Here is a 22,779-nt window from a genome sequence, read left to right as displayed (position 1 = left end):
GTCGCAGTAATGCTCTCTGAATAGCTGACCGTCAAACATGCATGCTCGTTTGAGGGTCACAAAAGCCTGATAAGAAATGATTGTTGATAAAAGAATTTTGTTTCTAGTTTCTTCGAATATCTGTGTCATCACAGAAACAATTCTTTACGGAGCAAATTTCAATCGATCTGGTGCATTTTCAATCTGTACCATGTGAAGTAATAAATGGGCTCGTCCGTGCATCATACGGCCGATTTGGATGTGTGTTGCTGTGAGAGTAGAACGCAAAGACACACTTGTTATGCACATGTTTATTTACAACACAGCATTTTCTTTAAATGAACAGATTAAAAAAAAAATCTTCCAAGCAGACTGTATACACCATCTTTATGTACATATAACACAGGTTTCTTTGATTTCATACACTAACCCTTTGACTCTACTGCCTTTTTTTTTTTTCTCTTAATACTGACAGCAGTTATTGCAAATGTTCGTCAAATCTTCTGTGCCCTCGCCTCTCTTGTGTTTCGATCTGATGTCCAGTCGGCCCCCATCTACATCCTTCAGTGACTAATGCCGAGCAGCTTGTGTCAAGGCAGACAGAAAAAAAAGCACTCTGAGGAGATTAACTGGGACAGACAACCTGTTCACACCCACAGATAAAACGTGACCAGATTGTTTCTTATTTGTCAGAGATGGAAAAATTCTAACACACAACAGTTAATATCTTGTACTGCCAGAAATTGAGGGTCCCGTTCATGATAGAGTTGAAAAATAATAATACATTTTAAACCTGAAACAAAGTCAGAGACATGCAGGATTCAAAGCTCTGAGCGGGGAGTAAATATCCTGCCTGACCTTCTCACTCACTGTTTTATTGGCGCCATCACACCTTCAGCACAAACACACAGACTGATAAGACATCGCTCACGACAATGAATTGTATTTTTTTTCCACTTTCACTTTAAATTACATGATCTGACATACGCGTGTGCTTTGGACAAGCAAAGATGTTTCTTTTCATAAGAGACTGTTTGCTCCACACTAAAGTGTGTCATTTTAAATGGCATGAACTAAAACATGTACATCGTTGTCGTTCCAATGCATCAAACGGCAACTTGCAACACCTCAGCTAGCTTTGATGGAAAATGGACAGGACTGAGCAGCACAGAAGTGTCAACATAGTGGCATTTTTTGCCCCTAACTTGACAATAGAGGGTGAACATAAGCATCCATGGAAAAAAGTACATGTTTGAGGAGTGTTGTTGATTCAATGTGACCATAAGATGATATTCCTCAAATTTCAATCAAGAGAAATGGAGCTTGGTAACTTGTCCCCTTTTTCTTTCAGTGCATTTTATCATAATGCTGCAGCGAAATCACATTAACCTCCCAGCCAGGTGATTGGCTGGCAAATTCTTCCAAGACACCTGATAATCAACAGTCAAAGTCACCTTTCAAGACACTCAGATCCAAGCTGTGCATTGTGGTTACAATTATATGTATATATATATTCATATATGTATATATGTACGAGGGGGTGGGAAGGACTTCTGTTCATCTGACTCATTCTCATCAAACATGACTCGGACGAATGTATGTGATGTCATGTGCATCCATACAACATCACAGATTGTGAAGCACATGAGAAATATTTGCCATTGTGTCATCAGAGCCATTAAGCTGCTTCTGCTTTTTTGGATGTTAATTGTTAACAGTGTTACAATAATTTTATAAAAAAATATTAGTAATTTGACATTAGAACATAGCAACTCTTCTTTTGTCTGTTAATTATTCACGGGTAGTTACAATTGTACAATAGATCATAAGCAGTCGTGTCCAATTGCTGGAAGCACAAGTTTCACCTTTATCCTGTTTGTTTTGTTTGTCTTCCAGTTGTTTCCCCTGGCATTCAATATTCAGGAGACACGTTGTTGATGTTTTTTTTTTTTTTTTTTGCAATTTCATCCCTTTTGCACATATTTTCTTCTCTTCACAACGTAAAGATGAAAGATGCCGGAGTCAAGGGAATTGGGGGGCAAAGTTGGACGGCCCTGTCACAACACAACAACAAACAAAAAGGTCCTCTCCATCACGCAGAGACTGGGACATTATCTCAACTAGCAAACCTTCACAGACTGACTTTTTTCAGATTAGCGTCCAATGTTGGCAGGAAAGAGACTGAAAGCAGGATGCCAGCCGTATGATCACTGACACTACAGTACAGTTCAGTACGCAGATACAGCGGTTAAATACTGTGTCATCCACGCACGTACACACTCATGCATGCACGCACAACGAACCTCCGCTCTCTCCCTCCAGCGGAGTTCTAAAATGAAAGCCACCAGGTGTTACGCATGGCTCTCTTCCAGTGGCAACAAAACTGTGGATCAAACTAACAAAACAACAACTGGTCTTTCATTTGTTGTTCTGTATCTTACAGTGTCACTACATCCAGAGAGTGGGGGGAGGGAGTGGGTGTTAAAGCAATCTGTGATTAAGGCAGTCTCATAAATATTGCACAGAGGTTTGTGGCCCCTGTTTGGGAGTCTTGAGCTCGGGAGGACGTGAAAGAAAACAAATTTCTGATGTGAGATGTTTGATCCGTGGAGGAAAAAAAAAAAATCCCATCAAATGTGACGTCAGGCAGAAACTGTCTTTGGAAGAAAAGGTCATATTTGGTTTGTGTCTCTGCACAATGAATCAATGAATATTCTGTTACACGGACAATTTTTCTGTCATCCCTCCTCCCTCTCCTTTTTTAAAAAAAAAAGATTAAAAAAAAAGAAAAAAAAAGAAAGTATAACTCAGAGCAATTTAATCAAGAAATGAAAGCAAAGTCGAGGCCTACATCTAATTTGTCCACTGAAGTGCGGAGGGCTTTTTAAGCGGCGTGCAGGGACGAGGACAGACAAAGGTCCATTTTACAGGAGCTTAACTCCGTCTCATTTAATTGAGTTCTTTCCGAGATACAGAAACGAGTCTGAGCAGATACATACACATGAGTTGGACGCGGAAGGTGTGGCTTCAGACCAGTTCTGCTGATCGCCTCCTCGCGACTCCGAGCTGTCTTGAAATATGCCAGCGTGGCAATCTGTATGTACTGCACCCTTTAACAGTGCCTCCAACTACTGCACCAAGGGCTTCAAGTAATGACTAGACCTTTTTTTTTTTTTTTTTTAATCACGGCGTCGCACTCCTCTCCTGGCAGCGCAACAGTCAGTTCCTCACACCCACTCCTGCATGGAGCGCTTGCAGTACAGTATGTGGCGCTGCGTGCTCTTCCTCCGGAACTGGAACACGGTGTAGAGGAGGACCATCATGCACAGCGCCAGCACGCAGGGGATGGCGATGGCCACGGCCTTCTCCGTGCCCCCCGCCGTGCCCCGCTGGATCACCACATCCACGTTGCCGTTGTCGTAGTGGCGCTCCTCGGCCGCCGGCGGGTTCCAGTCCCACTCGTGATCGGCAGGAAGGCCGTCACAGCCCATGAAGTCCCTGAGAATGGACCTCGGGTAGCCGGGCTCCACACGCAGCAGCTGGTTGTTGAACTTCCAGTACTCCTTCCCTTTGTAAAAGTAGGTGAATCCTGGCAGGATGTAAAAGATTAAATTAGAATATTATTTGCTGCAAAGAATCAGTCAGAAAAATGTAAATCACTGAGGTTCTAATGTATCCTGATATTTTTGTGGGACAGAACTTTTCTTTTCTGAGATTGTTCTGCTTCTGCTGATTGTTTTTGCTTGTCTGCTGAACAGATGCAATTAAAAGATTACAGTCATTATGTTTAATCAGCTTTACTTAATGAGTTTGTTAAGTATTTAGAATGGAATATGAAATGCTGAAAAAAAAGAAAACCCACGACAGACATGAACAAATCCTTAGTTTAAACAACATCCAGTTAAATGGTCTGAAAGTGTTCTTGGATATTTATTAAGCAGGTTTGTTTTTATTTTAATTGCATGCATAATACCTATGATTTTTTATTTTTTTTTAGCATTCCCTTAATATTTATCAGTTTTTATGAGACAAACAAACCAGTTCTCCCTCCCCTGTTCACGCTGTGTGCTCTGGGTGTAGTGCAGTGTCACAAAGCTACCATTGGCCTTGTCCACAAAAGCCCCCTGTGGAGAGTCAGGGATGCCCTTCCATATGGTGATGGGCTTGGGGTAACCAGGATCCATTGTTCTCATGTCCTCGTTGTACCTCCAGTATCTAAGAGGGAGAAGACAGTGAAAGTCAGTAGCCGCCACAGCGGCATATGTACGGACACAGCTCACTCGTGCACCAGACCCGCGGTAATGGTGTGCTGATTTGGGTTAATCCTGAGCAAGGAGGAAATTACTCATTCTTGTAGGTATACACAAATCCGCCCAGGCAAATCCCGAATCAGCATGATGGGAGTTTAATTAATCCGACACCTGGACACAATTACAAAACCCATCAGCGCCGTGGCCCCGGTGACACAAATGAATGGAATCAAAAAAAATGAGCAGGGAGGAAGTCGGTGTTCTGCCGCTCATTCACGTTTAATGTTCCGTCGGCAGACTGTTGACTTACAGCTGCGAGGAAGCGCTGAGTCATAATGTGATCGCCAAACAGCGACAGTCATTTATCAGTCTGCAATTACATGCTTTTCTCAGCAGGCTGTTGACCACAGCCTGTCACTGGTGGCAGAGGGGAGTGCACAGAGCGCACGATAATTAGTGTTATAAGCCTGCAGGACACAGGATGTTCAGGACAAATAAAAAAAATGCACCTATGCATGTTTTCAACAAAAGCCATTGACTGCTGGAATAACATTAGATTTGCCATAGTAACAACACCTTTTCTGACAGCATTATTGAACACTGATTTCTTCTTTTAAGTGGGATGAGAGATTTGTGCTTTCAAGCCATTTACATTTTTATGTTCTAATCTGGGCATTTGTTTAATGGAGTAATTTTGAGTAATTTTCATGCCAGGAATATAGTTTGAGACAATTTCTATGACTCTAGGCCATTAATTGAATGTTGCAAAGTGTTGAGAAAACTGTCGGCCAGTGGCGAGATAATATTATATGATATTTTTAGACTCGCACTAAGAGACGGTGATAGTAAACACAGATATTTGGGGACAGGGTTATTTCTTGTGATGTAGCCAAGAAGGCTTTGTTTTCTTCACGTACGCCTGCCTGAGATTTAGAGGCATAAATAATAATTATTTTGAATGCTAAATTAATATTTTACCATGGGACAGCGCACATCTGTGTGTTTGTGGGTTCAGTACAAGATGATACTAAATTGTAAATGACTGGACTTTCAAGACAAATTCAAAAAGGGCAAAGTGATGGTTCACACTGTTGTCTTGGCCTCCTGTGTTTGCTATTCATCTCGTTTGATGGCCCCACATAATCTCCAATCACTCCTTCTGGTGTCACTTTGCTCAATTCAAACAAGAATCGGCAGCCGGTCAGGCAGCAACAGAGACAGCATCGTATCTGTGCGTCAGCTCTCACCACAGGGAGCATTGACCTCTTGAGATGTGACTGATCGTGGCAGATGAACAAACATGTGAGTCATCCCGCCATACTCGCAGACATTGGGACCCTTTCACAGGCGGGCATCAACAACAGACCCACTGATTCAGTTTGGGAAATTGACACATGAGGAGTGTATATAATAATAATGATTTGAATTTATATAGCGCTTTTAAAGATACCTAAAGTGCTTTACAATTGAACCCATTATTCATTCACACCGGTGGAGGTAAGCTACATGTAGCCACAGCTGCCCTGGGACAGACTGACAGAAGCATGGCAGCCAATCTGCGCCAAACAGCCCCTGCGACCACCACCCAAATTCTTATGAGGCAATGTGGGTTAATGGTTTTGCCCAAGGACACAACAACAGACTGGGATGGAGTGGGATTTGAACCGTCAACCTTTCGGTCATTGGACAAGCCACTCTACCTCCTGAGCCACAGTCGCCCAAAACCCATCAATGAGGTGAAAACAATAAATTCAACCACCAAATTCTAAAACCAGTAGTATTTTTCTTGAATATGGCTAAAATCAGAATTAAAAAAAAATCATAATTTCGGCAGATGCAAGCTAATAAATGTTGAAAATGAAAGTGTTGCTCAAAGAATTTTAACTGTGTTCGATAGTCAGTCCTCAAAATGAAATGCTTTGATTGCACTTTATAACAAGCGGTTTATTTACTGGCTTGAACAAAAGGATTCTGAGGGAGATTTCTGCCATCAGTGGCTCCGCTCATTCTCTTTGAGGATTTTTCAGCTCGGCCCACTCGCACAGCTACTAATAGACATCCCACACGGACCTGTCTCCTTTGAAGAAGTAGGTCTTGGCGACATCCTCCCACCAGACAGCTGTCTCGATGCTCTGAGTGGGCATTCCGCTTCCGAACAGCGAGATGTCCTGAGGGTATGACGGCTGGAGGGTTGTGTCCTTGAAGACCCAGAAACGATTTCCTAAAATACACACCTAGCGTTAGTGAACTCTGGGACCAAGATCACATTGTGAAAATGAGCTGGAATTCAAAAAAAAAATCTCACCAAACACAGCAGAGTTTGATTAATACCTTTATTGTATGGGTTTATTTTTTTTACCAATTCAAAGGTGAGATGTATCACTTGACTAGGTGTCTAATCGCCTGGAGGATCTATTCTGCATTATCTAATTAAAAAAACATCAAAATAACACTTTAAGGTTGATGCTGGCAAGACTTGCTGTCCGCGGTCCCACTGAAGGTATTGTCGCATCCAACTCAGTTTAATTACAAGTGCCGTGGGCAGCGAGGGAGAGAGCCACTGCAGTTGGAAGTGCAAGTGGCTCAAGCACTGACGTGCACGCTCGCACACGCTCATGCAAGTTAAGTTCCCCTGCAGGGAATGAATAATAAAGCAAGAGGCCACCGGATCTCAGTGAGTGGCAGATGTCATGTTAATCTGCCTGATGGCTGCAGCGGACCTGCACCCGAGCACCCTGTACTGTCTGCCGGCTGTATGATGGAAGATTAGTGTGTGATTTAAATGCAAACACAAACACACACACACACATACAAACACACTGAAAGGTGGCATTGGTGTGTAAATTATGTGTCATACTTGGAATAACAAAATGAAAAATAGCTTCTTTGTTCAATTTACGGTAAAAAAGGATGACATATTTCTCCCCCTAGTGGATAAAACTAAGAATTATTACACAACTCATTTTAATACATTTCCACTGTTCTTTGTGTTAAGTTAGGGAGCTACTCGTCTTCCCTCGCAATTGGTGCATTGCTACACTGCTTGGCAAGGCACCAGCACCACTTGTAATCAACAAACAAGCACAAGTGTTCTGGCGGAAGTGTGCGCGTGCGAGTGTGTGTGTGTGTGCAAAAATGAATGCCCCTCAATGCTCCAGTGAAAACACGGAAAAGCTCTCCTGCCCACCTTTGAAGAACACAAACTTCCCCTCGCTGTTCTCGTACACGGCGTCGATCTTGGTTGGCAAACCTTTCCAGAAGTAGTTGATCTGCATGGGGTAACCCGGCACCACCGAGTTGTCCCGCACCCTCCAGAACCACTGATCCTGTACGACAACATGAGATGAGTCATCATATTCGTCACCGTCCTCATTATTATTACCATCCTGAGCCGTTTAAATTGGCTAGCTACTGATTTGCCCCACCTTAAACACAAAGAGCTCCTGTCGGAGGATTGCCAGGGTGTTGAAGCCTCCGTCGCAGATGTTGGGTTTGGAGTTGGGGTTGGAAGGCTTGGCGCCCTGCGGAGGGCGGTGAGGTCTGACGTGACGATCGTGTTTACGGGGGTCCGAGGGCGGGTGGAAGCGAGGTGGGGGGATCGTAGGTGGAGGCCTGGTAGGCTGCGGCGCTCTATCCGGTGGGCCTGCAAACATTTTTTTTGTTCTTCCATAATTGCGTTTTCTTTTTTTCAAGACCGTGACTGCTTTCATTTCGGCTTTTCGTTTTTTTCTTTCTTTTTCCTGTTGAATTGACTCATGTTGCTTTGAAAACGCCTGCGGGGCTGGTCTCTGGTTTGACAGCTGACAAATGGTGTTTACTGCATCAAGCCCAGCTGACAGCTGCAGCGGCATTTGTAATACTGACTAGCTTACTTGAAGGCTTTAGAAAACTGTGCATATTTGCGACAATAGATTTGATGGGACGATGGCCCCGATGAGTCACCTCTAGAGAGGGCAGACGAGCATATTGTCTGTCCAATCTCTGGCCTGCAGCCTCGAGAGAGGGTGACCTGTGAGGAGGGGGAGCAGTTACCGTAGATTTTCTGGATGCCCTGCAGGTCGTCGTGAGGTAGTTTGAAGTTCTCCGTGTCCATGTACTGGTAGAAAGGAGCCATGATGGCGGTGGGGTCGTTGGAGTGTTCCAGACCGAGGGCATGGCCCAGCTCGTGCACCGCAACCAAGAACAGGTCGTTGCCTGGGAAGGACAGAGGTTTGGGCTGTGTGAAAAGTGGTGCCAGAGCAGAAAAATACAAAGCTTCTCCACAGTCAATCATCTGCATCCATCTAAACCTCTCCTCTCTCATGCCAGCTAACTTTCTCTCCTCTGTCACTACATCCTGGTGAGGTTTGTCTTGTCTTGGCTTTTTTAGTCCTGTCATTTCCTGTTTTATTTTGAAAAGAAACTGACTCTCCTCTCGTTTCAAAGCACTTGCCTTCCTCATGTGTCACCTGTGTCTGACCTGATTACCTATTGTCTTTACCTGTTCCCCATTACCCTCCGTGGGCTTAAATATAAAAAAAAAAAATTATTCTAGTCTTAGTTTCTGTTCATAGCTGTTTTGTTTTCCTCTTCAAGAGTGATTTTAATTTCATTATTAAAAGTGTCATAGTTTTTCTTAGAACCTCTGTATTTAGGTGTGAGTTGTTTTATGTTTTAGGTAATTTTCTATTACCGCTAGGTCTGGTTTTCATTCCTCCTGTCGGAATGTTTTGGTTTGTTAATTATTTCATAGTGATAACCATTAGCCTTTTTCCTCCTGTTTTGTGTTTGCTTTATTTTCTTAGCGCCAGATCATTAGCCCTTTTCCTCCACCTGGAGGGATTTTTTGGTTATTCTTTTTTAGACTAGTCAGAGTTTTGAGTCCTCTCTTCTGAGAGCCTGGTTATCTAAGGAATTTCATAACCTATTAATGTGTCACTCTGCTAAGAGGTCACTGGTGGTCCCAGCCCGACAGTTTTCCTCTATATGCCTGCCGCCTGCCAGGTCCAACCTCAGCATCCTTCTATCAATATAGCCATTGTTCTTGTTGTGCACATGTCCAAACCACCACAGTCTGTCTCTGAAATATCTATGATGGCCTGTCCCTGTGGTGATGAGTCCAGTCTGTCCTGGTTTCAAAAGATCAGCATTTGAACATCTGCTACTTCCAGCTTAACCCCAGGCCTATTTTTCCCAGTGTCGCTGCAGAATGTAAAAACATATGGCAAAGAAATGCTAATAAATACCAAAAAAAACAACTAATAAATGTGTTGCTGTAACTGTAGTAAAAAGAAGCATATAAATATATGCTGTTCAAACTGATCTTCTGTTCTTTAAAGACAATTGCTGTCAGGGTCGCAGAATTGTCTGTGTCATGGTTTTTCTGATTTATTTTGACCATTACTTGGTCAATCTCTGATTGTGTCCCACCTGTGTCTTCTTGTCTCTCCTCCCTCATGTGTATTTAAGCTGTGCTCTCCTTTCCTCCTTTGCCAGAATCTCTTTCGTACCGCAGGTTTGACCTTCGTTCCATGTTTATCCGAATAAGCCCAACAGCCTGATATCAGCTTATTAAGCTTCTGCCAGACTTGCCCTTGTGCTTTAACTGTAGTGTCTCCAGTATGTGTTCTAGTCTGTCACCAAATCAACACTTTATCAAACAGTCTAAATGTGATTACTTGGCTACATTGTCGCATCACTGCAAATCCAACCACTTTTAAGTCTTCAGTTGTCCTTCTGCTTGCCAAAGTGTGTCCTGTCATCCACAGTGAAAGCACTCTGCGTACAGACACGATGCCCGCTGAGCTGCTGTGCCGCACCGGTGAGGGTTAGCGCAGGTGAGTAAAGCGTGAGTAAATGTGCTATTTTCTTCCCAAGGACGAACCGCATGGGAGGCACAGCTCATGGAGGTCTGCACACGCTCACATTACCGCCCGAAGCACCAAACACACGCTCACATTGAGCCGCACCTGCATGCACACAAATGTCAAGATAACACAGTCGGCGCAGTGTTCCTCGCACCGCACTGTCAGCCCGATTTGGAAAGAAGTCCGCCGCTTACCTACAACTTGTGACTGAAACGATCCCCGGGTGATTGCCGCCCTTTAAAACAGGATATCCACTCTTGCCGACGGCGCTGCAACGAACCAGCAGTGACCCCCAACCGGCAGCTAAAAGGTTACACCTCCCTCTCTCCTCAATTTATCTCACAGCCTCAGCAGCCACTTCCACCTAACCAAAAATGTCACCAGAAAACTCCCAGGAGACAGGCCGGGGCTGCCATTAGCGCACATGTCAACATGCAAGATTTACAATTACACTGCTGTAAAAGCCCATTAAAGGTTGCACAGCTTTGCAGACGCACAAGCTCAGACAGGAGCCTTTCAGCGTCAGAGTCAGCACTCAGCGGAGATAACCGCGGGATGCCACGCCAGGGTGAGCACGGATTTGACTCGGGAGTCCGAGGCAATTACCAGAGGAGAACAAAAGAAAGTAGGAGAGGGGAGACAGATTGGGTGGGGTGGGCTGGGCAGCTTTCCAGAAGGAGGCACAACATATAGTGTTAGCCAGCTCTTCCAGTAAAACAAAGAACAGAGTCTGGGAGCTCAGGAGAATGGTTACTGCAAAAATAAAACATAAGATAAGGATTATATTATGTCGAGACGGCAACATGAAAATCTCTGCTTTCAACCTTTTACGTGTCGGATGGGACAGTTTGTGACAAACCTTGCAAATGAACAATAATTATATGGGTAGTTTAATATTTTAGGAAGCATTTAGAGTAGGAAGAACAGCCGTTGCATAACGACAACATGCATGACGACTGCAGAATAATGGTATGGGACAACACAACGCAACACATTGACATAACAAATGAGAACACTGGACATCACAAAACAGGTCAACACAACTTATGAGACGACACAACCCTCTAATGTGATGTGACGTGGCAGAACGTGACATGGCAAAGCATAATGCAACACATCATATCACATCACATCATCTGCACCCTGTTATGCACAGCGTTAGCATAGCATACCATAGCATAGCAAAGCATAAGGAGAATACGGCGTAATGTAATATTTCATGTGGCAGCACATTAACAGCACCCTATCACACATCGCGCAGCATGCCGTAACAAAGCGTCCCGCAACAGAACAAAATGCAATATTACATAATGCTGACTACAAAAACAAAAATAACACAAATTGTTGTGCAGGTTTCTTATGTCTTAAAATAGCCGAGCTCTCCATCCTGCCATCCGAGGAGTTTGTTATGCAGAGATTAAAAAAAAAAAAAAAAAAAACAAGGCGTGGGAAAGATGACAGATGGGGATGATGTGTCTTCACAGAGCACAGCCTGATCAGAGACGCCTCCACGCTCTTTGTTTGTGCTTGAGCATCCTTCCTGCGCTGCCCTGCGACACCATCTCAGCCGTGCTGCGGAGCCCTGTCCATTTCATATCCACTCCTCGTTATGTCTGCACTCTCATTGTGTTCTTCAATGCCTTCCTAAGTATCTCCTCCTAACCTCCTTGTCATTGTTTGCCTTTTCAACATCGTACCGCAGCGTCCTGCGCTTTATTCCCCCTTCCGTCATTTCATGATCTGATGGGTGTCAAAGGGTCTCCACTCACCATCGTGGTTGGGGTTCCCCAGGGTCCAGGGCTCGTCGGAGTCAAAGTGCGTGTCCCCTCCTATGCCCGGGCCTGGGAAATAGGCGTGGGCAAGGAATCCCCCCTCCCCGTCGAAGGGCGAGCTGTCGCCGTGAAAGCCCGAAGCGAAGATGATGGTGATGTCCACGTCACGCCTGCCCGTCTCCAGGGCGCTGTACGGAACGGCCTCGAAGCGCAGGGGTGTCACCCCCTGCCACACGTCAAATGCTCTGCGGATGGCGTCGTGAGTCTCCCTGGCGCCCACCTTTGGCGTGACATTTTTAATACTGTGGAAAGAAAGTGGGGGAGAGCGGGCCCGGAGAAGAGAAACCTCATTACTTGAAGGGATGCGGATGCATCTGCTGCCCCCTGAAAGAAGCCACCCAACTGATCTGCCACCCAGCCAACCTTAAGCACTCACAGTCTCTTTATTTGCCCTCATTGTATTGCAAACACTACTGTTCAAAAGTTTTTGCATTGAACTCCATTATAACCAGCATCGTAAAATAAGCTACTGTACTGCTCTAAGAACATTATTCGTGCACAAAAATCAGTAAGCATGTGCTAAGGACACATGGGATGGCTTTGACACCTTGAATGTCTAATTGAACACTATAAAATGAATAAAGAAAATAAAGCTGTGTATTATAATCACACCTAGTTGTGCTTACTAGACCATAATCGAGTAAACAAAGCATCATGGTTTATATTTTATAGAAGCTCTTGAAAACAGCCGACTTTTTTAGTGTGTTCACACAGAATTTTGCACACTTGGAATTCTCTCAATCACTTTTAACTAGACATTGGAAATGATTTGAACACTAAAATGTTCCCATACTTGTTAAGCACATCTTGAATGATTTTCCTGCACTAATAGTGATTGCAGAGCAATCAATATCTTTATTTCATAAAACTGGTTATAATGGAGTTGAAGGCAGGAATGAGTCAGTGACCCCAAACTTTTCAACGGTATTGGATATCCCATAATTTTACATATGTGTTTATATCTAATATTTGAATAGTTATTTACACATACTTGCAATGTATTACTCATTAAATTAGTGTGGTTGTTATCAACCCCAGCACTTTAAGAAACTTGCACTTTATGTCATCATATGCCACTACAGCATCACTGTAATATAATTACTTTGCTTACATTTGCGCCAGGCTCGATTCCAATAGAATTTTTGTTGTGTGTATTGTACATAATGACATTAAAGTGAATCATCATCATGTATCAGATGATGAGAAAAAAGGTTACAGTTTACACACCACGAAAAGGCAAATGCAGGGAGCATATTTTCTGCCATGCATTTTGGGGAAGAAGAAAAACACACAATGTGCATCCTGCCATTGCCTCACTATCCCATTAATCTTCAGTAAACACGTTTTGTTTTGTTTGTTTGTTTGTTTTTTTTGTTTTTCTTTACTTTTCAGAATGAACAGTAAAAAAAAAACAAGAAGAAGAAGTTGCACTTAACACAACTATTTCAAGCCCAGCAGCTTTTTTGCTGAACTTTGAACATAGCAGTCGTTATCAGTCCCTGGCAGGCAGGCAGGCAGGGAGGGAGGGAGGGATGGGAAATCTTCCTCCTCTCTCCCTCTCCCCACTCATTTCCATGAATAAAGTGCAGTCAGCAGCAGCAGCAGCAGCAGCAGCGGCGGCAGCTCTGGCTCAGCACTGATTGACATTCCATTAGGGGAGGTGGCTCATCAATTCAAACTGGTGGAGGAAGGAAGGATTTGAATAAATTGACAGCCTTATCGTCTATTACTGCTGTAACCTGTCAATTTGCAGTTGTGCCAGAGACCCTTTTATCACTTTCTCCTCAGAACCTATTAAAAGCTTCGGCTTAATCAGGCTGGATAAGATGGGAGTCGGAATATTTCTGTCCACAGCGTGTGGACATTTTACAGGGAGGATTTTCAAATGCCGTTAATGCCTTCGGTCGTCCCGTCGAGCGGCTGAAATTGGCTGTTTTGCTTAAAAAAAACAAAAAAAAACAATTGCATCTGTGGTGGAAAATGTGCAAGGGCTTATTATTATCCTCGCAGCCCATATGGGCAGACCTGCACGCGTTGATGTTGGAAGTGTGATGTTGACTATATTTTGCCTCGCTGTGCGCCTCCACTGACGTCTCTGTGCGGTTTCTATGACAACGGCGGCGTGTGATCACTTCAAAGAGGAGTGGGGAGCAGAGGAAGAGGGAAGAGAGAAACGGCCTCGGCAGGCCCCTCACCTGTAGGTGATGTGCGTACGCTGCCACTTCTGCCCCGTCAGCGCGTATCTTCGTTTCCGTGACCTCGAAGCGCTTTTAAATTTGTCCGGAACCCCGCAGCGAGGTTTTTGCATCCAGCTTGGTCGTTAGCGGAGAGGGGGAGCAAAGGAGACGGGAAGCGTTAATGAACTGGGATTGTAATTTAGGTGGGCGTGGAGAGAGCGAGAGAGACAAGAAACCGTACAAGACAGCACAAAGAACTGAATTTAAAAGTGCGACACAACAAAAGAAAAGAGAACGCTAAACTACTTCCCACCGCAGGCAATGTTCAGAGCAAACTCATCAATGTGTGAGTGAGATCATGAGTCGTCTCGCCTCATTCACAGCACGTCAGCCACTCACAAAGCACGGGACACAGAGAAAACACGTAGACAGGGAGTTGATTCTCACCTCAGCGTGACATCACTGTCACCATCATCATCATCATCATCATCATCATGCAAAATGAGAAGAAGGAGAAGCGTTAAAACCTTCGCCTGAGCATCGTCTCAGGAAAAGGTGAAGGGGGAATGGGGGGATGGGGGTGTGGGGTGACGGGGAGAGATGAGCGCCACGTCTATTTCTGGCCACTGTTCTTTTCATTCACGCTGCTGGGCGGCGCTTTAAATGAATGAATGGGCGCCGAGCAGGCGGCTAGCGTGGCGTTTGGTGTGCATACTCACTCCTTGGTCTCCTCATCCAGTGTCCCTGTGACATTGAGGCCATAGACGCGCTGCATGGCGGCAATGGCTGAATGCATGGTGCGTGCCGAGCGCAGGACAGACATTCCCGGTTCTGTGTGGGGAAGGTATCCATACCTCTGTAGCCATCCCTGCGAGCAAGACGCCAGAGAAAGATTTAGACACTTTGTTCGGTGCCAAATTTTCTTTTTTTTTCCTTTTTCTTTCTTGGCGGGGAAACAAAAAAGGTTTGTAATCGACCCAAGACGTGGTAGAAGATGTGTTTACACCAAAGTTTGTCGATCTCTGAACATCCAAAACGCGTCTTTGCATCCTATTTGATGCTCTGCCAATTTACCCATTAGAAAAAAGAAATGTGCAAAAACTAGTGTACTAGTGCCACGAGTGTAATCTGTGTCTGTGTCACACACACACACAATTGAGAGATGTTTGATATATTTTGTTCTGTTATCTGATTCTGTTATCAGTGAAGAGTTTGTCAAAGTCAAAGTCAACTTTATTGTCAATTTCTTTGTATGTACATACATGGTTACCCATACAAAGGAGGAATCAAAAGTCTGTTTCCCACTGTCCCATGGTGAAGACAGTCATGACACTCCTCGCACTGAAGTTACAGCAAGTGCACAGGCACAGCAAATAAAAACAGACGTATCCTAACACTAAAGTAAACAATAAATAAATTACAGATGCTAAAAAAAGTTCAACAGAGAGAGGTCGCTGCATCTTAGCGCGCCCCCATATTCAGGTTGTTGTTTGTTTGTACACAAGTTTAATAATAATGTTTAATACAGTATTGAAGACATGTCGGTTGATAGTAAACCAATTACTGAATAGTAAATAAGAGTTTCTTTCCATATTTTGTAGAATTGTCCGTTGCTTTGCGTAGGGGGTCCCTGGCCACAAGCTAATGCTGTTTGTGGTGCCACGGTGTGAAAAGGTTTGGAAACCCCTCCATTAGACCACACCTCACACTTTGCATGCAATTTTTCGACATGCATGTTTTGATTTGGTGCTGCGGCCACGAAGTCGCCCACACCAGGGAACAGCGCCGCGATGGCGTTTCAAAGCAAGAGGCTGTGAAACGCACCGTTTGTTCAATCGTCCCGCCTCCTTCTTCTTTCCATCCAAAAAACAATCAATAAGTATGTGTCGCTCTTTCTGCATCCAACAAGAGGCTGTTGTTAGGTGACTCACCATTGCCACGTTTGCTATTATCACACACAAAAAAAAAAACAAAGTGGAAAAAAAAAATCCAACAACAAAAGAGACGGACCGCCTTCTGATTTGGAGGTTTGAACCAGGCGTCTCAGCGGGATTCTTGTGCAAACAGCCTGTAGTTTGTAGAAAAGAGGCTCACACTGGACTGTGCGCATTTCCTCCGAGGCCTCTGGCGTTCGGCGCCTCTGTTTGCATTTGATTCCCTTCCAGTGACCTTACGCGAGTCACTGGTGTTGTCTTGCGGCTGCCTGGCCCGTGTGCACGTGCAGGTGGCTGTGGTCCTGCCTCCTCTCCACCTTTGCGTCAGTGAGAGCGCCCGACTGACACAGAGGTCAGAGGTCAGGCCGTCACTCAGTGGTCAGTGCCCCCCAAGACCCACCCTACCACTGAGCACAGTGATGCTTACCCATATGCCATCCAACCCCTCCCATCAGTAGACAGATAAGCTCCAACAACAGCTAATCTGACTGGCTCTCTCCTCCTCCGTCCATCTCCTCCCTCCCTCTCCCATCTCTCCCCTGCCTCCATCCTGCTTTCTGCTGAGCCACATGCCTTGTTTACCGACCCCCGCCCCACCTCCTCCCCCTCCTCCTCCTCCTCCTCCTCCTCCACTGGATGTGCTTCCTGTGTGTGCTGTTTGTTCAAAGGCAGATCGCCTGGGAGATATCTGACAGATTTCAACAAGCCATTAAATTGAAGAATGACTCTTGTGTTGCAATGTGTGTCGGTGGCGATAGCATGACATTCTCTCATATAGTAACGCAGGTGGGAGCCTCGGGTCTGGAAGGACGGAAAGGCGCGTCGACATATGGAAAAAAAAAAAAAAAAAAAGAAAGAAAAAAAAAGAAAAATAATCCCGTGTCTCTCGTCTGCATACATTTAATCTCCTGCAGCCAGCAGTGCAATGCCTCACGTTGGCCTGCAACGTAAATAGAGGCTATACCTCGCTGTTCACGCAAAGAAAGAAACAAAGAAAGAAATGCTATTAAATTGCGCGATAAACACTGAAAAATCCCCATCCGTGTAATCAGATCAAGGATGCATATTTCGACATCGGTGTGTATCAGCTGAGCTGCTTACTGAAATGAACATCCTTCTGTTTCACTGCGCTCTGCAAACGAGGGATGCGCGGGTTGTTTTGTTTTTTTGTGATTATGATTATTATTATTATTACCATGACATGTCCCGTCAATGCATCCTTGTTTTTGCAATATGGTAATCACTGCCCACAGACTGTGATATGCGCGGGTACCGCTTTCCGAACGCCGAAGCGGCTGATGTGGAGGAGAGAGCGCCGCCGCCGCCGTCGACAACAAGCAGCAGGGAAGGGAAGAGAAGGGGGAAGGAAGGAAGGCCATTTGTCTTACCTCGACGTTGAAGTGACGCTTCTCTTCGGACACGACGCACGGACTCCAAAACAGAAGGTGCAAGCAGAGTGCTGCCGCGTAAAAGCAATCCGATGGTCTTGTTTTTATGCAGGATGCTAAGGTCATAATGACCCGTTTGTTCCCCCCGAGTGTTTGTTATAGAAGAAGGCGCCTCTGCCGTGAATCTCGTGTCAAAAGGGGATCATCAGGCGGTAGCGTTGAGGCAGGATTCCGATGGGGGGCTGGGGAAAAATTAAAAGGAGCCGGATGCGCAGAGACGAACCTGTATATAAAAAAAAATAATAATAATAATTATAAAAAAAAAAAAAAAAAAACTACATAAAAACGGTTGAATCAAATGTTCCGATGTCAAGCAGAGAGGACGCCGCACGCCAGATGCGCAGCTCTCGCCATCCTTATTTACATCACTGGCTCCGCGGATCCAGCGAGCATCAATGGCCACGTACAGTAGCCTGTCTGCGCAAGATCGGCTCCCTCTCCTCCCGACTCGACGCCTGCGCTTTGATTTCTTCACACGGCGCTGCGATGAAGAGCCGCCTGCCGCACACAGTGCGGGAGAGATGAGAAAGCCGCTGCTGCTTGCAAGATGCCTCGGCTGCGCCCCGAGGCGATTTTCAAATATTTTAGGCAAACATTTTTACGTGATACTTGATATGTAGTTAGTTCCCTATGTATACATTTGATATCCGATTGGTGCGCCAAAACTATCCCTTCCAGCAACCGAAGAACAGAGACCACTGCTCTTCTCGGATTAAGACTTTGATTTACACATTTTATTTTTTTTTTTCCGCACGCATTTTACTACACTCCATCTCAGTGTTTCTCTCTGGCCCCAAGAAACCTCGCTGGACGGCCTGCTATCTTCCAGACACCTGCCCCCAGCCCTCCTTTCACAGCGCAGACGTGCAGCCAGACAACAGGCCACAAGATGGCGGTATTTCACCTGGGAACGGAGCTGCCAACTGTTTCTCCTCTGCTTTGTATCCCCCCTCTGCTCCGAGGAGGACACAGAGGCCCAGGAACCTGAATCCGGCCCTCTTGAACTAATGGGCCGCGAAATTGATCTGACATTGATTCGATGTGACAGGCAGAAAGGGCGGAGCGTGTTGCGGGGGACTATCGGAGAAGCGTTAAAGGTTTGTTTTTTGTGTGTGCAGCCAGGAGTCGGTTTAGGTGTGCAGTCACTCACACATGACACATTAACATCTTCTCTTAACCATTGTTCAGTTCACTTGATCTTTTATTTGTCACAGTGGTGCTCCAACTTTCTGGCTTGTCTCTTGTTGATGACATCTGTTTCCATCTTCCACCTACTGAAGCTGCGCCCAATTTGGGCAGAACTGCAATCGGTTTTATACTTCTTTGTAAATGACTCAGAGGTCCCTGTTAGTTTTGCAGTGCTTTCCCAACACTGACCGGAATGGATTTGATGGTAAATCGCCACAGTTAAAAACACATGGACCAGTTCACATTCGGAACAAAACCACTTGTGTGCGCTAAGAGCTCTGTCAGACATTAGGGCCTCATCAGTAGAGATTTTAGTGACTCAATTTGTCTCTTTTGGTGCATTGTTTGGCTGCCTAAACAATCTATCAACAATTGCTAAAACTGGTATTTCCCACACATGAACAGAAAGCCATAGAGGCTGCAGCAACTCATTATGAGACTTTTGATAAACTCTGTGCACTTGAACAGAAATCAGTGCCAAACCTAAGAGCTTGAATTAAAACAATTTTGATGCAAACGATCGCCCTTGCTATGATTCTCAATTGGCTGTTTCATCGTATTAATGTTTAATTCATTATTTTACGAATTCATACATTGGGTGACGCAGTGACAGGCTCTGTTCAAAGCAAGTCTTGCCAAGACTCCATTGCATTTTGTTTGTTTGTAATTATTGTTATTCATAAGCATGTTCAAACCCAATTCTGACGCCCTGAACATGCAGAAAGGGGTTTGGCCCACGGCGGCAGTAGTGGGCAAAGTCCCATGAACGTTATTTGCAGCTTTCATTTTGCATTGGTATTGTGTTTTTTATTTTATCTATCATATGTATTTGTGTTTTATATCATTTTCAAGGACTTTGTTGAATCGAAGCATTTTGCCAGCAAAGATAAAAGTTGCATCTCATTCTCAGACCATTCAAAATCAACTCCCACTCGAGATCAAGGCCAGGGGTTTCAGAGTTAATGTGTTTTTTCTGTTTTTTCATACCTTAAAAAAGTGTTCTAACCATAACAATGTGTCACAAGATACTTTTTCTCAAAATGAAACAGGTTGTTTTACCTATGGTACCTGGAAACAGGACAAACTGGGAGCCTGAAGAATGATAGGCATTACTCCCAGCTGTGAACAAGGCGTTTGAGAGTTCTGAAACAGGATGTAACTGTGAGTTGAGGAAAACATTCCCATCTGATTAGACTGGCTCATTCATTTACTATGAGTTGTTTACGGTGTAAGCCTACGGGTTGCCGTGGTGACTACATGCTTGTGCAGGTTGATGTGGCTCTGCGTCAAAGAGGACCGTACGCTTCATCGGGAAGAAAAAGGCCACATGATTCACCCACATAGATACCCGTCTGCATTCACTGTCGAAGGGCAGATGGTGAGATACAAGGTAATCTCGTTGGCTTCTTTAATTAAACCTATTTTAATTGGTACTTGACAGCATGCTCTGAGCGCCTGAGGCTTTTGAGCCCTGCCGCTGAAAAATGGGATTTTGCAAAGCTATTATTAAAACGTTGATTTGGTCACATCTAATCCTGGTCTTAAAACAGAAGGCAGAGAAATGCAGCAGCCCTGACAGGAGCCACAGAGGAGCAACAGAAATTCACAGAAAAGGAATTACAACGTTAAACCTACAGTTATATACATTTCAAGCTGAGGAACTTTGAAAATAGCTGTGCAGAAAACACATTAGAGAGAGATGTTTCCAGTCCCACAGACTCCCACAGAGTCCATCTTTTCTTTGCGCCAGATTGTCTCTGTGGAAAATCACAATGTTTTTATTTAGTTTCTGTACACATACACCAGTATGAAGAACCTTCTTTCTGTTGTCTTTATCTAATTTTGAATGCCCCTTGTGTGTATATCTGGTGCAATGGTGCAATGTTTGTTTGGGTGGGTGCAGCAGATGTTGCTCCTCTGAGTGATGGTAGATCCTATAAGATCACAGATGTGGCTGTTTTTCTTTCTGCCGCCACCCAGTCTCATCTCTGTTGTGTTCCAAGCGCACATGCTCATGTTACTAGTGTGGCAGTGCTGGTACATTATATCACATGCACGCTGCCCCAGGATGCACGGAGACGTGCCACTCCATCTGGGCCCTGTCATGCAGATCAGACTTCATACCATCACAAGTCATCTTCCCTTACAACTTGGTCACATGACCTTTCTGCTTGACTGAGCCACTTAATAGGACTCCCCTTGTAAACATTAGCCCCTTATACGTTGGCCTGTATTAAGTCTCTGATGCATAAATTAGCACATTTGTGCAAAATGTTCTTCATGGAGCCGAACGATCATAGAATTAAAAAAAAACAAAAACAAGACCATTCCAAGGCCAGGTGTGTTTATTAAGTGTCTGTCATGTCATTCCCTCTGGTTTCCATCTTCCACTTACTCTTTTTTTCCTCTTCCTCTTGCTTTTAAAACCTCCCTGATGCAGCCATTATTCTGTGTTTGTTTAGAGTTCTTGCTATGCTGACGGGGAGCTCTGTTATGAGAATCTATCCGGCACTGAGCCTCGGGACAGCAACGGATGGCAACATATATCATTTAGACTTCAAATGGCACTTCATCCAGCTTTCTGTTGAAAGTCTCTTGATGGAGATGTTAAGCGTGATGTAGAAAGACTGGAGAGAGGCCAAAGCATTACAAGCATTAAGTGTGGCTTTGCATGAGGCAAGCTCAGTTCCAAAACATGGGAAACCAAGCTCTCAGTCAAACACAAAGCCATGAACAGGAATTGAAATTCAAGCTAGTTATCTACTGAAAACAAAACCCAAAGTTAGCAAGCAAAGCCCTTGTTCTCAGACTTGACATGTGTCGAAAACCTTCTCGTTCAGTGAAGCTTCTTCCCCCTGTATTTTCACATATACCTTAAACAAAAATTATTCGTAATTTACAATATGTTTAGTGTGTTTTCTGTTTCCAAAGTACAACATGTAAAAGAGTCAAACCCACTTCGCATCTCATAATCGTGCCATGTGATTGGAAACATTAGCCCCACTTTAAGTAATTTCTCCACAAGGAAAATGGTTGTAATTCCACCCCAACACAATAACATCTTCCACCAACCGAGGACAACTTGCCATTAGAGATGCCGTAATGAAATAAGCACCAGTGTGAAAAATTATTTCAATCACTCCCATCCTCGTAGTCTGGGTCTGTATGCAACATTTAGGCAGCTCCACTTCCTGTTGAACTGGTCAGATCTGTCCGGTTTGTTACTTACTCTTTTGTATTTGCTCCTGAATTACACTGATTTTCAAGACTTTCACACATGCATGTTAGCTTTTAAAAAGGAGAAAAGGCTGCAGTCATAGGTTTAATTACTGGGACCAAGCTTGCCTTCTTTTTTCAGGGTTGTACATTCAAAAGAATTAAAGACCTGTTTAAGAAAACCCTAATACTCCATAAGAACAGAGCCTTAATGGAAACCTCAGACCAACTCCCATTCAGACTGAGGACTAAGTTCAAAAAGTGCAGGAATACAAGTTAAATATATCCAATCTTCCATTTTCAAATTGTATGTTGTATGTTTTTTTCCATTTGAAAGCATTTATTTGCAGATTCGCATTTTTGAAGCCACTCAAAGCATATATGTATCATGTATCCATTTGCACAAGTGCATGCACATTTTCTGATGGCTGTACACAACTGTTAAATTTGATGGGGACTTGAATGACATATTTGCCTTGGTTATGAAATATCCTCGTTGAATTTAAAAATGTCAGCTTTGAAACCCTTACCTAATGAAGGTGGTTGCATAGAAAAATAGAATAGGAAGCCCTTTTGAAAGTTATTTTCTGCCTGTAAATTCTGAGGGCCTGAATAAACAATAAAATGAACTTTTACCCCAACTTTGTGCATTTAAACCTAAAAATACAGACTTGTGTTTGTTTTTGTTTTGGTTAAACAGCACATTGATTCTATACTAAGGCCACCAATTTTAATTCTAATGTTTTTTTCAGAAGAAATCCTCCTGCTTCTAATTATCTACTATTTGCATTTAATACGTAACTGCTGGTTGTTGTTGTTTGTTTGTTTGTTTGTTGTTGTTTTTTTTTAAAAAGTAATCTATTTTGATGAGAAATTAGACTCATGTCTTTTCCTGTTCATTCCCAGTCC

The 22,779-nt window shown here is 44.0% G+C and overlaps 1 protein-coding gene across 2 annotated transcripts; it reads right to left on the bottom strand.

Annotated features, from left to right (window-relative positions):
• Nucleotides 1–2,747: 2,747 nt before the first annotated feature.
• mmp16b (matrix metallopeptidase 16b (membrane-inserted)) lies at nucleotides 2,748–18,551 on the bottom strand. 2 transcript variants are annotated; one of them, XM_076021659.1, is made up of 11 exons: nucleotides 17,407–18,549; nucleotides 14,804–14,952; nucleotides 14,532–14,546; nucleotides 14,103–14,219; nucleotides 11,845–12,149; nucleotides 8,262–8,423; nucleotides 7,655–7,872; nucleotides 7,417–7,555; nucleotides 6,300–6,450; nucleotides 4,079–4,194; nucleotides 2,748–3,568 (listed from the first exon to the last, which is right to left on the bottom strand). In XM_076021659.1, the coding sequence occupies exons 1-11, from the start codon at nucleotides 17,530–17,532 to the stop codon at nucleotides 3,207–3,209; spliced, it is 1,860 nt and encodes a 619-aa protein (XP_075877774.1). In that variant the 5' UTR covers nucleotides 17,533–18,549; the 3' UTR covers nucleotides 2,748–3,206. The 2 variants fall into 2 exon arrangements, with proteins under 2 accessions (XP_075877774.1, XP_075877775.1); XM_076021660.1 differs by lacking the exon at nucleotides 14,532–14,546 and having other exon boundaries at nucleotides 17,407–18,551.
• Between the last annotated feature and the right edge of the window lie 4,228 nt (nucleotides 18,552–22,779).

Source organism: Nelusetta ayraudi, unplaced genomic scaffold (genome assembly GCF_046127955.1).
Source record: "Nelusetta ayraudi isolate G7.1 ecotype Tasmania unplaced genomic scaffold, CSIRO-AGI_Nayr_v1 ptg000011l, whole genome shotgun sequence".
Taxonomy (NCBI): Eukaryota; Metazoa; Chordata; class Actinopteri; order Tetraodontiformes; family Monacanthidae; genus Nelusetta; species Nelusetta ayraudi.
Note: the sequence above shows the minus strand (reverse complement) of the source record. Positions and strands in the feature narration are given on the sequence as shown.

Bases quoted from the DNA above. Each gene is read 5' to 3' on its own strand.
- mmp16b (XM_076021659.1), bottom strand. From the start codon at position 17,532: ATGACCTTAGCATCCTGCATAAAAACAAGACCATCGGATTGCTTTTAC. The intron at 12,150-14,102 runs GTGAGGGGCCTG...TTCTTTCCACAG, and splicing joins CGTACGCACATCACCTACAG to TATTAAAAATGTCACGCCAA. The intron at 4,195-6,299 runs GTCCGTGTGGGA...TCTCCCTCTTAG, and splicing joins TACTTCTTCAAAGGAGACAG to ATACTGGAGGTACAACGAGG.